The sequence below is a fragment of the Stegostoma tigrinum genome, chromosome 18 (assembly GCF_030684315.1).
Source record: "Stegostoma tigrinum isolate sSteTig4 chromosome 18, sSteTig4.hap1, whole genome shotgun sequence".
Lineage (NCBI taxonomy): Eukaryota > Metazoa > Chordata > Chondrichthyes > Orectolobiformes > Stegostomatidae > Stegostoma > Stegostoma tigrinum.
The window spans coordinates 24401026-24419248 of record NC_081371.1 but is presented as its reverse complement, the minus strand read 5'-3'; the positions used below and the strand labels follow the sequence as shown (position 1 = coordinate 24419248).

Here is an 18223-nt window from a genome sequence, read left to right as displayed (position 1 = left end):
GCCAACATCGACAATTTACCTACCAACACTGCTCTGCCCATCGCTGATGCCAACTCCACTCTGCCCACCGCTGACTCCACTCCACCCACCGCCAGCAGCAATGCTAATCTGCCCACCACTGACTCCATTCCACCCATTACCAACGCCGACGTCGCTCCACCCACCTCCGACACTGATGTTGCTCCACCCATTGCTCCCACAGCCAGCAACTCCAGAGTATACAGTAGCACCCAGCCCTGCTGGGTTTTCACTATCCCCCCCACAGACCTCCCCCTCACTGAGGACGAATGGTCAGACCTCAGTAAAGGAGTCACCTTCATCCTTTGGGGTCATTTAAGAGACTGCTGGACATGCATATGGTCACAGATATTTGAGGGTGCATACATGAGGATAATGGTCGGCACAACATTGTGGGCTGAATGGCCTGTTCTGTGCTGTACTGTTCTATGTTCTTGTCGGAAAAACCTATCTGGTTTACTGATATCCTTTAGGGAAGGAAATTGGCCATCCTTACTTGGTTTGGCCTAAACATGACTTCAGACCCACAGCAACATAGAGTATGGAAACACATTCCTCAGTCAAGGAGAAATCTGGGAACTGTAGACCGGTGTGTCTGATGTCAGTGGTGGGTAAACTGTTGGAGGTGATTCTGAAAGATAGGATTTATATGCACTTGGACAGTTAAGGAGTGATTAGGGATAGGCACGGTTTTGTGTAAGGGAAATCATGTCTCACAAGCTTGATTGAGTTTTTTGAGGAAGTCACCAAGAAGACTGATGAGGGCAGAGTGGTAGACATTCTTTCTTTAGTTCTCAAGCCTTTGACAAGATTTTGCATGGTAGACTAATTTGTAAAGTTAGATCATATGGTGTTCAGGGTGAACTTGCCAACTGGATACAAAATTGGCTTAATGACAGGTGGTTTCTGCCCAGCTGCTTTGCACCACCTGTTTCCCATTTTCTGTTTCTCACCCTCTCCATCCTCCAGGTGGTGGAGGGTTGTTTTTCAGACTGGAGGCCAGTTACCAGTGGTGTCCTATGGGAATTAGTGCTGGGTCCACTTTTGTTTGTCATTTATATAAATGATTTAGATCAGAATATAGAAGGCATGGTTAGTAAGTTTGCAGATGACCAGTTGGTAGGGGTAATGTTTGGCTTGTTTCTCTACTTATCCCATTATCACTCACGTTTACTTGCACCATTTGTTCTTTTTCCTCATTTAACAACTCGTAGCTTTCAACCTGTTACAGACCTTCCATTTTATTAGTTGTTTTCCTTGCTCAGTACTTCCTTAAAATATTGTGCACCTCTTTTGCTTACTCTGACTCTTGGTCAATGCGAGTTGTTCTCCTGTAGATGTGCTTGACTTATTGAGCATTTCCGACATGTTCCGTTTTAATTTCAGTCTTTCCTTGATGCTACAGAATGTCCCAAGCAAGGTATGCTCTCTTCTCTTTAGAAGTAAAATCAAAACTTGTGCACAAGTGAACAAATGTACAGAGCGGCTGTTGCCACCACCCTCCTGCAGTGAGATTGACTGGTCAGCAAAACATAAGAGTACCAGAAAAATTGAGAGTCATGAAACCTCTGGATTCAATAGGAGAACTGTCTAACAATTTCTAATGCCCTTCTTGAAATCTACTCCAAAAGTGGTATGTCAAAACTCCTGTAAAATAAACTACGTTGGACTGGATATTGTGACTGGATGGATGAAAAGCATTTGCTTCATCAAATCCTGTTTTCTCAACTCTCAAATTATCAGTATCCTGGGGGCGTGGGCAAAGAACAAGTGTCCAACACTTTCCTTGAGGTGCAGCAGCATATTAGTGACTGCAATAGTTTGCTGCCAGTTTTTCAAAATGGCAACATTAATTGAGCTGCATCATGCTTTGAATCACAATGATGGAGAGTGGTGGCAGGGAACAAAAGGAAGTGAAATCCACCATTTCCAATCCATCCTGTCCTAGGATCCAAATTAGTTTAGAATCACTGATATGATGAACTGTGACAGAAATGTGGAACCTTGAGTAATCAACCTGTCTTGGAGATATAACAATTTGAACCCACCTGGGCTGTCAAGTTCAGAGGGAGAGACAGTACCACTGTGCCACAAGAGCCCTGCAACCCTAAGCGTGTTCACCACCCTGACTCAAAGAACAGTGTTACTTCTTTTGCTAATTACTTAAATTCTGTGCCTTCTGATTCTCCGTCCTGCCACCGTCTCCCTATCTGCTCTGCGTCTATCACATCTCTTCTCCTGAGTGAACAAGTCCCAGCTTCTCTAAAGTAAAATAACTAAAGTCCCTTAATAAAATGCCCTTAAGTAGGGAGGTCTCAGAACTGTATCTTAGGGACCGGTTGGAGAATGCAGCATGACTAAAACCTGCTGAATATTTCCAGTATTTTCGTTTTTAATTTATTCGAGTGTAAGATTTGGGTTGGCTTTATATTTTGAACCAAGTCATAGGGACTGCGCGTAATGACCAATTCGTCAAGCTGCCATCCTCCGGTGATGAGGTGTATACAGTTCCAGCCGCAGTGGAGAAATTTCTAGAGAGCCAGAAGAAAGCCATGTGCTAGAGGCGGGAAAGTAGGCGGATCATTTGCAGCTTTTTTTCTCTCTGGAAAGTTCTGTGACCCGCCTCCCTTTATTACATTCACAAACGGTCGAGTTTCGGCACGTTTCTTCTGGCTGTGGAAGTCTACAGACATTTAGAGTATCGTACTCGCCCTCGTTTCTAAATAGATTATTATATTTTTGCGAAACAAACAGTTTTGAACGGAACAATGACCGCAGGAGAAGAGAAAACCGAGCAGCAGATCCCTATTGAAGGGGAAGATATCAGCCCTAAGAAAGATGGAGGAGTTCTAAAGGTAAGAGCCGGATTAAGCAGCCAGCAAAATCTCCTGTTTGAAAAATCGAATGAAATCAATATTAATTCATTAACTCCTGTCAGCATTGGACGAAGGAAATATTCACACGTAGTGACTAGTTTCGGAAAGCACTCAAAACATGAGACTAATCCTAGGCTATCTAAAACACGAGGTGCCTCTAGTGTTTTTATCTAAGACATGAAAGCGTGTGCTGTGTTTGAGGTGAATTTGCCGGTGTTCTGAAACAAATAATTCCGTGGTGTGGAGTTGTGTCTTATATGCAGACAGTGATTTGTGATTAATTACTCCCTGCCTTGCGCTCCAATTCACTCGGGCTCCTGGGTGGACGCATTTTATATGGTACTGGGTTGGTTAAATGGTAAGTCTAGGCCCGAAACGTCAGCTTTTGTGCCCCTGAGATGCTGCTTGGCCTGCTGTGTTCATCCAGCTTCAAACTTTATTATCTTGGATTCTCCAGCATCTGCAATTCCCATTATCACTGGTTAAATGGTAACAAGGCGCCACTGCAGAGGTCACCGTATGTACAGTGCAAATGGCCCCACTCCACCCAGACCCCCTTCCTGCTATACACTGCAAACACCCGACACTTCTCCACAATGTCCATACAACAGCCAGCATCGAATGCAGGCCCTGGCGTCCACGGTTTTACATTAGATTCCCTACAGTGTGGAAACAGGCCCTTTGGCCCAAGAAGTCCTCACCGCCCCTTGAAGCATCCCGCCCAGACCCATTCCCCTATCTCTCACACACACACACACCTGAACACTACGGGTAAATTAGCATGGCCAATCCACCTAGCCTGTACATCTTTGGACTGTGGGAGGAAACCCACGCAGACCCAGGGAGAATGTGCAAACTCCACACAGACAGTCGCCTGAGGCTGGAATCGAACCCAGGCCCCTGGGGGTTTGTATTTTTTCCTCCGCATTTGAAGCCGTGGGTTGTATGCTTCCATCAATTCGATTCTGCGTTTCAGACTCTAAAAAGATTTTACTGTATCATAATGAAACAATATGTTTTAGCATAATAGTGGTTTATGAAGGAATAAAGCATAGTGAAAACCAGTTCATCTGGAAGAACTTGGTACACAGATGATGTTAAATTTGCAGTAGTTGAGTGAGAATTACACAAGTTGTGACAAGCTTGACATCTGTTGGCTTTCCTACATTTTAATTTGAAAATTGAAGTTCAGATTTCCTGTTTTCCCCATGTGCTCAACCAACATAGTGAACATTGGTATTTATAGCTAAAATTCCATTTGTACTGTCCCAAAGTTAAATATCACAGACAGAAGGCATATACTTGAACAAATTTGGAACAAAACTTGCCATTTTCTCCTCACTGGAGTTTGCATAACCAAGTGTTACTCAAAATTTTGTTTCCTTAGCATACTTTACATTATTCAGTTGTCTCTGTTAAGTTGCGATGAAAGGGCTCTCTTGTAGAATCTGAAAATCTTCTCCGGTCAAAGCCAGTTTGTTCTTTGTAATACATCTATTGTATTGCCACTCTTAATTGATGTGGTACGCTTCACTATTGTTTTTCTTTCATTTTCCTATCTAATTGCCTTTATTAAGAAAATTTGTCACACTGCTTCAGTGACTTAGCTTTATTTTTTACTTTTAATGTGTTCCCATTGCAGCTTCCCTAGCTACCATTATAGGCCTTGAAGATTTTTTTTGTCTAAAAGTTGAGAAGCCACTCAAAACAATTCGCAGCTGTAATCTAATCCTTCATAATATCCTGATGCATTTACATTGAACTTTTTTCCGTTATTTTTGTGGGCCTTGTCTGTAGTCTCCTGCTCCAAGAGAATGAGGGAGAGTCATTTTGAATATGTCTAATCTTCTATTATAAGAAACAGGAAAGAGAAAAATATCCAAAGCTCAAAGTGCAAGCATTCTTCTAAACATTGTAAATAGGTCAACATTACGGGGGTATAGGCAAAGTCCTAGAGATATACAGCTTGGAAACAGACTCCTCTGTCTAACTTGTCAACACTGACCAGATATCCTTTTCTATGTATTTGTGGGATGTAGGCGTTGCTGGCTGGCCAGCATTTATTGCCTGTCCATAGCTGCCCTTGAGAAAGTGATGGTGAGCTCTCTTCTTGACCTGCTGTGGGTTGACCCACAGAGCCATTAGGTACGGAATTCCAGCATTCTGATCCAGCAACCATGATAGAACAGTGACATATTTTGAAGCCAGGATGGCGAGTGGTGTGGAGGGGGAATTTGAAGCTGGTGGTATTCCTATGTATCTGCTGCCCTTCTCCTTCTAGATGGAAGTAGTTGTGGGTTTGGAAAGTACCTTTTGATACGATAAATTCAAAAAGCTGAAGGATAGCACTTAAGCTAACTTTTTTAAACTTCAGTTTGCATTTCTAATCAGTTTGGCCTTGGTATCTAGTTTTTTAAGGGCACAATGAATATCCAGTTAATGCCCACAAAATAAATGTTATTAATGCACAGTTAGTTGTGGCTTGTGAGAGCATTGGAAATGGTAGTGTAGTTATGATCAGACACTAGTTTTGGGTACTCAGTAGTCTTCAGTGTTCTGTTTCTGAGGATAAGCATCTTCCTTTGGCAACCTCAAATCAATCAAAACTATTGTCTTTAAAAGCCACTTCCTATGTGATACACGAAAACGTGAGAAAGACAAAAAACAGAACCGGATATCCCACATATTGTATTAAAACATTTTAAAATTCCAGTGACCTTTGACTTGCAGTAATCTATAAACTTCAGATGACTTGTACCCTCAGTCATAATATTTTGAAGTGTTAATCTGCCCCTTTCTTCTTTACAGCTGATAAAAAAAGATGGCACTGGTGAAGACACCCCAATGACTGGTGATAAGGTCTCTGTCCACTATACTGGAACGCTGTTAGATGGAACTAAATTTGACTCTAGCAGAGACCGAGATGACTATTTCACATTTGACCTTGGCAAAGGTAATATTCTTTTGATTCTTTGTGCTCTTTGAATTTTTCTGTCTCTAGACCAACAAGTGTTCCAAGTTTCTCCATTTCTGCTCCATTGCTGTAATTTCACAAATGAAAACCTCATATACATGTGTTTGAAATGAACAAGAGGGGTAGATCAAAATAAATTCCAAAGAACAGCCACGATGGACTCGATAGATCTCTCCACGTGCTTCTGGACCTGCTGAGCTTCTCAAGCCCTTAGTTTTTATTGGAAATTTGGTGAGCATCTTTTCAGTTTATGGGAAGGAGGTTTTATGTAATGGCTTTTCAGAGCTATTGTACTGTCTGTGCTGGAATTTCGTCAATTTTGATTTTGCTGTTTTAAATTATTAATGTTGATTTTGGTTATATCTTGAATCTTGTCTGATTCTTAATCCAAACTACAACAAGCAGGAATTTGCCATGCTGAAGCTGTACTATCTTCACATAGATCAAGGAGAATTAGGTGGGAGAATTGTCTGCATAATATTCATATGTTGTTTTGTTTTCCCTTGAAATCTCAAACAGTATATTGTTGCAGACTAGGTATAGGTTGTGTGCAATACGCTTAGAGTATTCGTTATTGAACCTATATGGCACAGTTGATCAAGAAGCTCTTGAGGGGATAATAACATCTTAGCAATGCAGCATTTGGTGGAATGATTGAACTTCTTACTGAAAGACATTTTTGATGAAATGGAGTTAGAACTTCAAATGCAGAATTTCGTAGCATGAGTTAGAACCACATATAGTATCATCTTCGCATTTAGTATCCCCAGATACCAGTGCACACAATGTAAAATAACTTCATTTGCAGGAAGATTTAAGTTCTCCCAAGCAAGACTTAACACAAATTATACTAATGGAAAACCTAGTAGTGTCTAATAAGCGGTCCTCAGAAATGCTTGAAATGTTGTGCCAATATTTCTTTTCATATTAGCCAAGAATCAGCAGCAATAACAACTAAACTCAAAATACTGGGAGCTAGATTGAAACGGGGTCCCTCTGCCATCCTTACTAATTCATATGGCACCCTTGCACCTTTATATTGTCATCATAATCTGGCAGTGTTCATGCTGAAGTCTGGAAGTGCCATTTGTGTTACAGCCCTCTGATTTCCCAATGAAAGTTAATTTTTAGACACATATGGTAGTCTTTGGAACAAGTGAGTTGGGAGCCAGCTTCCATTGATGTGGAATTCTATGCAACATGGCTTAATCTTATCAAGAGGGTGCTTCATTTTTTTGTTGTTGTTGATGTTATAATTGCACATTATTGACAGGACTGAAGTATCGACTTTTCCTTATTTTGAACAGGGCAAGTTATTAAAGCATGGGATATCGCAGTGGCCACCATGAAGATTAATGAAGTCTGTCAGATCATCTGTAAACCAGAATATGCTTATGGCTCTGCAGGCAGCCCACCAAAAATTCCACCCAATGCCACACTTGTGTTTGAGGTACCCACTGTTGTTTTACAAAGCTTCTCTCCCTTTTCACTGGTGGTCGTATCTAAATCTTTGTCCCCATCTATTTGTTTCAAATTATTGAAGCTTCAATTATTTTCTTGTCTGAAATTGTAATTTTATTGATAAAAGTTAACTGTCTTGATTTTATATAACAATACAATTGAGGAAAGTTGAACTGGCAGAATCCATGTATGCCATATTAATTTTCAAGTAAACGCTTGTCTCATTGTCACTATGTCAATCACCTAGCAGTTTATTTCTACTACTATGCAAGGCTTGTCAGTACCATAATATATCAGTGATGAGAATTTTACTGTGTGCATAATGAAATGCCCCGTACATTCAACAAGGAACAGATCCATGATAGAGAGGATCACGAGTGTTTAAAGTATGTAATACATTCTTGAATTGTTATAAATTCTTTATGAAGGTGACATAGCATATAATATTTTACATTTGCTTCTGTTGTTGTCACTTTTTAAGATTGAGCTTTTTGAAATCAAAGCAGAAGATCTGACAGAAGATGAAGATGGTGGAATTATTCGCCAAATCCGAAAGAAGGGAGAAGGTTACTCTAAACCCAATGAGGGAGCATCTGTTGAGAGTAAGGCACTACTTTATGCCCTTGTTTCTTGCACCTGTTTATATTTCCAGCATATTTACAAGTCATATCAGCAATCCTGCTGTGTATATATTTCCTAGTGGAAGGTGCCAAGCCTGAAGGTCATGTCATGCTCCCACGCTGACCTCATTTGGTGGTGCGCATGGATCACTCCAGAACCTGCATTCTGACCCTGGGTCAGCCACCATTAACCAGGGGAAATCTTAGAACTTGGGGATGTGTGTGTGTGTATGGAAGGTTTAAAAACATGGGTGCAAGAGAAATGTGGAAGAGAGAAAAAGAGCCCATAATTCTGTCTTGAAAGGGCAGAGTGGCGATGAATGCAGGTGTCAAACTGGGAAGAGGCCTGGAACTCTTGGGGTAGAGCACTGAAGGCCATGACATCAGAAAGGGAGGTGATGGTAATGAACTTGGGGTTTGTTAGGGAAATAGGGACAATGAGAGATGATGTAGACTTATTGGTACAATTTTAAAAGGAATACAGGATAGGGAGAACTATGGGTTAACATGAAAGATGTAGACTGGCATACTCGGATTAGCAGAGGAATGATTCATAGTTTATTTGGGACAGTTTCCTAGAACACTATGTTGTGGATCAAACCAGCTATCAGGTTTTTTTTTTGATCTAGCGAATAGTAATGGAGCAGGTTCAATAAACTATCATAGTGTTAAGAATCCCCTAGGAAACAGCAACCATAATGTGGTTAAAGTTTGTTGTTTAGTTTGAGTGAGAAATTTTTGAGTTGAAAATAATTGGTGTTAAACTGAAGAGTACCTACAAAAGAATGAGGGCAGAGCTAGTTGGGTGGACTGGAATGGGAGTTCAGCAACAAAGATTTTTGAGGAACAATGGCTCTCAACAAAGGTAGATGCATCCCAGTAAGAGAGAGACATGATACGAAGGTGATAAGACAACCATAGTTAACCAAGGAAGTTCAGAATAGCATTGAAATGAAAGAAAAGGCGCAGTGTTGTATGGCAGATGAAAGTTTTTTTTTAATTGAAAGACAACCAAAAAATTGGGGAGAAGATAAACTTCAAAGGTAAATTTTCAAGTACTATCAATGTGGAAAGCAAGAGCTTGTATATGGGAAAAGAGAGGTTGAAGTTAACATAGCCTATTGAGAGAATGAGTCAGCGGAAATAATGGGAAACCAGGAAGTTGTAGAGGAGTTACACAAATACTTCAGACTTCACAGCGGAATACTTGAATAGTTTTCCAAAAATGCTAAATAATCAGGACGCAAACTGAGGAGAGGAAATAAGTATAATAACTGTGATTAGATTACCAGGAAACTAATGGCCCAAAGACCAAGAAGTGTTTGGACTTGCTGAAATACATTTTAGGATAATAAAGTTGTTCCAGAGATAGTGGATGCACTCATAGTAATCATCCAAGAATTCTTAGTTTCCGGGCAAGACCCATAGATATAGAAAATGCCAATGTGACGCTTTCTTTTAGTTTTAAACAAAAACACGAACAGGTAACTATCCCACATGTTATTGGGAAATTGTTGGAGTCTATAAAGGATGTAATACCAGAGCATTTAAAAATACATCAATCATTTGATCAAGCATAGTAACCATGCCTTCACAAAAGGAAAATCATGCCTAACAAATTTATTAGAATTCTTTCGACGAGGTTACAAGCAGAACGGATAAATAGGTGAAGAAGCAGTGGGTGAAATATATTTGAATTTTCAGAAGATATCAGATAAGGTACCAGTGCAGTGTCTCACCACCAGGGACCTATCTTTGGTTCTTTCCTTGGGTTGCTGTATGGAGTTTTCATGCCCTCCCTGTGTCTCCATGGATGTCCTTCAGGTGCTCGGGTTTCCTTCCGAAGCCCAGAGATGTGCACTTTAGGTAGATTGGCCGTGCTAAATTGCCCTGTTGTGTCAAGGGTTGTGCAGACTGGTCGGTTAGCTAAATGTGGGTTACAGGGATAGTGTGGAGGCATGATCTTTTGGAGGGTTGGTACAGCCTCACTAGACCAAATGGCTTCTATTTACAATGTAAGGATATTATAATAGTGAGACATTAATTTCAACATAACTAATGTTAAGTGACCGTCTGTAATTACCTGATTTAACCCTCTCTTCTGTTCTAAATAATGGTGTGAAATTTGTAACTTGTCAAAAAATGTACAATGGTTAAAAACTTCAAAAATTATTGACTAACACCTAACGTAATTTCTGTATCTGCTACTTTTGATGTTTTAGGGCAGGGGCCAAGAGATTCTAGAAATTCATCTGTTAGTCCCATTACTTTTATTATCTTTTTTGTTTTAAAACAAAGTGCAAACTAGTCTGAAGCCACTGAACTCCGCTTTGATGTCATGTGGGTGGCTGGGTCTTCAAAGTGTCAGATATCTCTGCCATCAATTAAGCCACCTGTTTCAATCTGTGAAATGATGCTTAACTCATTAATGACTTCAGCTTTCTGTTGAGTCTTGTTCATTCCCACTGTTTCCCAAATGTCAACCAGTTCTTGATCCATGCCAAAATATTAGCCTATATGCTATATGCTTTAATTCTGCACTTTGAGCTTTTAATGAGGAAGTGAATGGCCTAATGGTATTATTGCTAGACTATTATTCCAGAAACACAGATAATGCTCAGGTGACCTGGGTTCAGTTCCCAGCACAGCTGATTATTGTATTTGTTCAATAAGATGAAAAATCTAGAATTGAGAATTCACTGATGACCATGAAACTGTTTGTAATTGTCCAAAGAATCCATGTGGCTCACTAATGTCCTTCAAGGTAGGAAATATATTGTACTCCCCTGGTCTGGCCTCCATGTGATTTTGGACCCACAGCAATGTTGTTGACTCTCAACTGCAAATCATTTGGTTCAAAGGCAGCTAGGGACAGTTAATAAATGCTGGCCAAACAGCAACTGTCCTACAGATAACAAAAAAAGACCTTTGCAAAAGCCTTCTGAAAATCTAATTCACTGAAATTCTGAATACCCCCAATTGACTGATTTTTCCCTTGTGTTTTTTGATTGTCACGTGTTTTTATTATGAATGCAGTGGGAAGTGTTGTTTAGTGTCATCACTCTCTGACACCATCTTTTAAAGTATAAAATAAACCAAAACACAGAATAAAATGCCAGAAAAATAAAAGAATGAAGTTTATAGTCTTTCTTCAACAAAGCTAGGTGGTCTTTTGAACAGCTCCTGCTTCTAGGTCAGCCAGTCACCTTTTATCCGGGCTCCTCCTCTTCAGTGCCTTGAGTCCCTGCTGTTAAACTGTCACCTGCGCTTTGCCGTGCCATCACTGGAAGAGAGTTCCCATTGTCCGGCACCATCTCATCTCCACTGACACTGCTGCCGTGAGTTCACTCTAGGCCAGCCTTGCTGATGTGTCTTCTGTTAGTGCTGCGGGATCCATCATTAAGGCCAAACCTGCCTCTGCCATCAGGCACCCGGGCCTAGCCGCAGACTGCAGACCTCAAGCTTCAGCTCAACTTAACAGCTGAGTGGCCTGCTTCCATCCTGTACGGTTTCTGTGATTTGTTGAGAATGATTGATTTTCTTTCATAAACCCGTGCTGGCTTTGTCCAATCCTGTTCATGTTCTCCAAGTCATGATCAGAGATAATGGGAACTGCAGATGCTGGAGAATCTGAGATCAGTGTGGAGCTGGATGAACACAGCAGGCCAAGCAGCATCAGTTTTCCAAATGTTCAGTTGTGTCTTTTGACAATGGTACAATATTTTCTCCATTACTGATGTTAGGTATTTGGTCTATATTCTCTCACTTTTCTATCCCTTTTTTAAATAGTGGAGTTACATTTGCCATTGGAACTTTTCCAGAGTCTCTAGAACTTTGAAAGATGTTGTCTAATGTTTCCAGTATTTCCGGAGCCACTTCCTCCAGTATTCTGCGTTATAGATTGGCAGATCCTGCTGTTTCATCAGTTTTAATCAGTTGATTTACCTCCATGTTTTCTTGCTAATATTTCACTTCTTTCAATTCCTCTCACTAGACCCTTGGATCTGCAACATTTCTGTCAAGCTATCTGTTCCTTCTGTGAAAAATCTGTCAATTGTTTGACCATTTCTTTACTCCATATTATGACTTCACCAGCTTCTTGCTGGAGGTCACCTGCACTTGTCTTTATAAACACATAAAGTAAGATTACTAGAAGGTTTTGTTTTCAATTTCTACGTCCCCTGCAGTTTTACTTCCGTACTGTATTTGTTCGTCATGACCAAACCTTTTGTCCTTTCTTTGTGCTGAATTTTAAACTGCATCCAGTCTTCAGTCTTGCTGCTCTTCCTGGCAATTTTTTGTTTCCTCTTTTAGATCTAAATACTATACCTGATTTCTTTTGTAAGTCACAGTTGAGGCATCTTTCCTCTCCTTGTTCGTTATTGCACTAATTATGTTTTCCTAACAAAGCTGTCCTGCCTCCTTTCAATTTCTGTCTGTCCTTCCTAAATATTAAATACCCCTAGGCGTTTGAGTTCTCATCCTTGTGGTCTTGCAATTGACTAACCTGTTCAAGTTTTCCTTTAGCACTCTTTTTTTGTATAAAGCTTTTGTTTAAATATCCCTTTCATTTTATTAAACTCTCATTACTTATTACGCAGCACAGTTACACCCAAATGGTTTGTTTTAAGTATAAAAATACCTTTTCACTGTAAGTAAAATCATTGCTCAGCCAGCACCTTCATAGATTTTCTGTATACGAATGGTTGTTTATTTTTGTATTCGTCAGTCTAACATTTTTGGTTATTTAATTTCTTGCTGACTTTGCCACCTATGTGTAAAATGCTTTCAGATCATTGCATTAATGCATGTTTTGGTAGACAGATGTATTGAGAAAGCCAACACTTTGCAAATGTGGAAAAGATGTTTTAAAAACGAATTATGTTTTAATCAGTTGTTAGAACTGAACTCCAACTTGAATGAATTACATTTGAGTACAGATCACAAGAATGAAGCAAAACGTGAAATATCTTGTAAAGCTGTGGAGCTGCATGAGTGTCTCTGTTTTGGACCAATGCTCATTCAATATTTTAAATAGTTGCTATCTCTTCTTTATTTCAGTACATCTGGAAGGCAAATATCAGGGTACTGTCTTTGATAGTCGAGATCTGTCACTTATTATTGGAGATGGTGAAGAACATGATGTTCCACCAGGAATTGAGAAGGCGTTGCAAGAAATGGAAAAGGGAGAAGAGGCTATTATATCGCTAAAATCAAAGTAAGTTTAAATATAGCACTTACTTGCTGTCCTGCCCAAAACAATAACTGAGCGGTTTTATTAGAAAACCCCAGGTAAGAAGCCAAGTTTGGCTAATCGATATAGCCAAGATATTGGCTAATCGAGATAGGAGAGTAGGCAAAGTAAGTCCAATTAATTTAAATGTGGTGACCCCAGGTGTGGTTTTAATAACCTGTTGAGTTTTTTGGTTGAAGGAAGACTGGGGAAAAAATATTGCTGAGAAGTCTGTAAGGATAAGAGACAGTTTCAGTGAATTTAATTTGCTGATGATGCCAGATGGTGCGAAAGCATGCAGAAAAATACATTTCCTACTTAAGAGGAGTGAGACAAGGAAATATTGATGATTCAGTATACAATTAGTGTCACTAAATAAATAGATACAATGTCTGGAGCAGCATCAGTTCAGATTGGAGAAATTTTTGAGGATTGGTGAGCAAGTGCTATGTGACAGCACTTGAATAATATCTCGCACTTCTTTGTTGATCAGAGGTGTACTGGAGTGGTGTTTGGACTGCTTGTTTGCCTGGCCTACTCTGCTTACAATTTTCCCTTTTACCTGCTAGAAGCAAATGATGCAACTACTAGAATTGCTTGGCTAGAACTTGGTGCATTATAGCTGGAATATTGTCTGGGTCAACTTCAGTATGATTTGTGCCCATCAATTTGCTGACAACCATGTGAAGAGATGAAATTTCTTGGAAGTTTGACATTATGATGGTGGGATTTGTCAAGAGGAGACTGAAACACTTGGAGCCTTTTGCTCACAACTGGTTGGAATGTGTCATCATTGCTGTTCATGGAGTCTCATCCTTTCATTAGATGGTTAATTGTTTACTATCATTTATGACCAGAAATAACAACCAGAGACCTTTGATCAGATCAAGCATCATCTTAGGTGCTGCTTGGCCTGCTGTGTTCATCCAGCTCCACACTTTATTATTTTGGATTCTCCAGCATCTGCACTTCCCATTACCTTTGATAAGATCTTCTGGTTTTGGACTTGTATAGCTCGAGCACACTGCTAGCCCACTTTAGCAAGCATGCTGTCTTGTAGTTTACCACGACTTCATTTTGCTTTTTGGCATACTTCGTGTTGTTCCTAGCATTGATTTCTACCTTGATAATTGAAACAGGTTTAATTAATCCTACTTGACGGTGATGGTCTAATAAGAAATGTGCCAGTAGTTTACAGGTTATTGCATAATATAGCTCTGGCTAACAATATCTCATTTTTGTACTGAAAGATCTGTTCTGAATTAGTGCTATTTAGCACCATGCTGGTGGTTCTCATTCCTTCCATAAGGACTCTACCAATACTGTTATTGATTTATGTGTAAGTTTATTAAGGACAAAGTGTAGTTTGTTGTTTTTAGCATGTTTGCTGTCTGTCTACCTGCTATAGGCACCATCTGAGAATTAACCTTCAGATTTAGCCAGTTAGTCAATAGTGAACCTGTTGCTGTCAACTTCTGCTGATAAATTTACCTTAGCCAGAATATACGGTTTCCTTGCTATCTTCCCTGGATTTCTCAAGTAGAGTTTAATGTGGAGGCCTACAAGAAATGGTTGGAGAATGATAAGTGATAATCAGTTCCAAGTTTCTTTGGCTATTGAGTCTGGACTCCATGTAGCTTAATGCTGAGTACTCTGAGCCACTTACTGTGCCATCATTAGTGGATCTGTCAGTGGGACATGATGTATAGGGGGACAATGATGGAGTCAGAATATTGGCTGTAAGATATCATTAGGTGAGCATAACTGTTTTGCTATTACAGGACAATCCTCCTAATCTTGGCACAGTTCCTTAGATGTAATTCTGTAGTTTGCAGGGTCGACCAAAGTATGTCATACCCAGTGTTTGCGTTGCTGTTAGGTTGTCCTTCAGTTGTTTTCTTGTTAGATTTGTTTTTCTGTCTTAATTTTAAGGAACTAACAGTCTTGCTAGGCCACTTGTTAGTGAACAGATGAGTCAGCCACAATTTTGCAGGCCTTAGTTAATTTATTTGGTGAATTGAATTTAAATTCCCGTGGAATTTTGCTTGTCTCTCTGGATTGCTAGTTCAGTTATACATGAAAATATGCTACTATAACTGTAGTTGGTAGCACAAATAACTGCCTTTGACATTAAGGTGCCATTTTGACACGACATGGCGTTGAGGATACTTAAAGTAGAAGTTGGGGGATATCCAGGTGGGTACAGGATAACAAAAAGTTCAGAAAATTGGAGACATGCCAGCCTCAATGTGTGCTCTAAAAGTGCTCCTCTTATTGAGATGTTGCCTTGCCCAGAATCTCATTAAAGATTAATAAATTTTTTTGGATCTGTGAGACAGTTGAGGGAACTGATTATAAAGAATTGAACATATTCATCAAATGGAACCATAATGTGAGTAAGACTCAATAAGTATAGCCATAATGCTGCATAAATGTTATGTGTCTTGCTCAAAAGGGTGTTGATACGTTGAAACTGCAATTATAAATCCAAGCTGAGTATAAGAATGTAGAGTTATAATTTTGACAATTTTTACATATTATTTTATAGAAAATAAGGATGAGGTGGGTGAAGTATAAAGATAAAAGGTATTTACAAAGAAAATAACAGATTTATAGGTGATTATTTCAAATATTGTTTTGACTCTGTTCATATAGGTATGGATTTGGAGAAGCAGGAAATCCAAAATTGAATATTCCTCCAAATGCAAACCTGGTATATGAAATTGTATTGAAAAACTTTGAAAAGGTAAGAAAGGATCTGATTAATGATTGCCTTGTGATTCTACTACTGTTCCAAAACATCTTCAGGTTTGTAACTCAAGTCAGCCACAGTAACTGACATGTGGTGATCAAATTAATTCTAGATTTGTAACAACAAAGTTCTTCTGGGGAGCCAAGGTGAAGAAAATGATTCACTAGTAGCTCTATATTGTGGAAAGTTTGGAGACAACCACCCTTGAAAGCATTCAACTAATTTGAGCAAGCTGGTGGTTGGGGATTCATGGTGCTGGATGGTCAATGTTCACTTCTTAAACTGTCAGGCTATCAGTATTATTTTTGTTCTTGCTTAAAGTTGATGTATGTGCGATCCTAGCACAGATTACTGGATAACTGCCAAAAAAAAATGAAATTCTGATTTATTTTCCTTTCCATACCTCATTCTATTTGGAGCAAGTCTATGACTGATTAGCCTGCAGTCATTTGTAATTTTTTTTTTTACATTTTATCAGGCTAAAGAGTCTTGGGAGATGAACATAGATGAGAAATTGGAACAGTCTGCTATTGTTAAAGAGAAGGGGACGTTGTATTTCAAGGTAACACAATCAAAACTAAACAGGTTTCCAGTCACATTTCTTATATTTGCTGGATTATAGTGTGCAGGTTTTGCCTAGAACTTAGAAAAGAAATGTTACTGAACATAAACTGACCCTTGCACGTTTTCACACAATCATTACCCATATCTGTTGAATTCTTGATCTCAGCTGTTATCAGAGCACTAGTTACTCAGGCCTTTAATAGCCTTCCCTGTAGATATAGTCTCATGTTCATAACTTTGCATTTGCAGTGGTCATACTTCAACTAATAACCCTTTTACAACTGAAAGTACAGTCTTTTCCCCCACCCTATTTGTGTGACATCCTGGTGGAGATCTGTGCAGGAAAATTGAGTCTGCAGGATGATTTGACCAAATATTAGGAGCTGGAATAGACAGTATGCTGAATTAAGCCTGCTCTACCATTCAACGTGATCACAGATAATATTCTGTTTCAGTTCCATATCTGCACACACTGTCTTGTGATTTCCCTGATGAATCAACAATCTCTTTCTCTACCAAAAATATATTTAACAGTGGAACGTCTCAGTTCTCTGGGTTGGTGAATACTATTCTTCTAACCTCTGGAGTATAGGTTCTGCTTAGTCACGGTTGTTTTATAACAAGAAATTACCATGGAGTAGATGGAGTGAAATTTTGCTGTGCTAACTCTGATGCATGGACAGCCTTTCTTTAAAATAAGACATTTGAACAAACTGTACAGTATTCTAGCTATCATCTGTTCAAAGCCCTATGCATGTGTAATAAAGACTTCCCTACACTTATAGTCCAGTCCCCTTATGATAAAAACCGTTTGCTTTCTTAATTCTGTGCTGTAACCGCCTGGCAACATTTTTGTTCCTTATACCAGTGTACCAACTCTGAACATTGACATTTCACACCTTTCACACTTTTTTAAAAAAAAATTCTGCTTTTCCATTCTTATTATCAAAGTGGATAAATTCATGCTTCCCTAAACAGTAAGTCAACTGCCACCTTTGTAGCCCACTCACTTAACCAATCTCTGTCTCTTTACAGCCTTTTTCTGTCTTTTCAGCTTATGAGTCAACAAACTTAGATACTTGGATGAAGAGACCAAGAGTCACCAAGTCATTAATACAGATTATAAATTGTTTAGGCCCTGGCATTAATCTTAGTGGTACCCCACTAGATACAGCCTGCCAACTTGAAAACATCCTGTTCATCTTTTTTACTTCTTGCTTTGTGGAGGAATCCTTTTTACCAACCTCCTTCAGGCTATGTTCTAATTCATTCTGCCATTAAGATCAGTGGAGAAATCTCAACTGCTCTCTGCATGAAATATTTTACTCTATTGCATTTGCTTCTTTTGTCAATTACTTTAAATCATCTAGTTGTGGTGGTTCATAAGTGAGAAGCTTTCCCAATCTATTCTCTCCAAGCCCCTCATAATTTAAAATGTTTGTATTGGATCTCTCAATCTTCTGAGAAAAAAATATTCCTACTTTTTCCAAACTATCTGTGGAATTGAAATTCTTCTGTGGGGTTGTTCTAGACGATTTTTTTTTCCCCACTGACTCTCTTTTCTAAAATGTTGTACCCCAAGATAGACAAACTGTAACAGTTTAGACTAAACCTGTGTTCTATGAAAATTTAATATCCCATTCCTTTTTATAATCTGTGGTCCTCATAATAAGGCTTAGAATTCTGTATGCACTATTAACCATTACTGTTATTGACCTAGCCATA

General features: G+C 39.2%; 1 protein-coding gene across 2 annotated transcripts in view; it reads left to right on the top strand.

Moving 5' to 3' along the window:
• The window catches only part of LOC125461088 (peptidyl-prolyl cis-trans isomerase FKBP4-like), a 45701-nt gene that overhangs the window by 8597 nt on the left and 18881 nt on the right, over positions 1–18223 (top strand). For both annotated transcript variants that reach the window (XM_048549463.2, XM_048549462.2), the window contains exons 2-8: positions 2773–2873; positions 5703–5847; positions 7176–7318; positions 7811–7931; positions 13011–13167; positions 15838–15928; positions 16413–16496. In XM_048549463.2, the coding sequence (XP_048405420.1) occupies positions 2773–2873; positions 5703–5847; positions 7176–7318; positions 7811–7931; positions 13011–13167; positions 15838–15928; positions 16413–16496 (842 nt within the window). The remainder of the gene's footprint in view (positions 1–2772; positions 2874–5702; positions 5848–7175; positions 7319–7810; positions 7932–13010; positions 13168–15837; positions 15929–16412; positions 16497–18223) is intronic.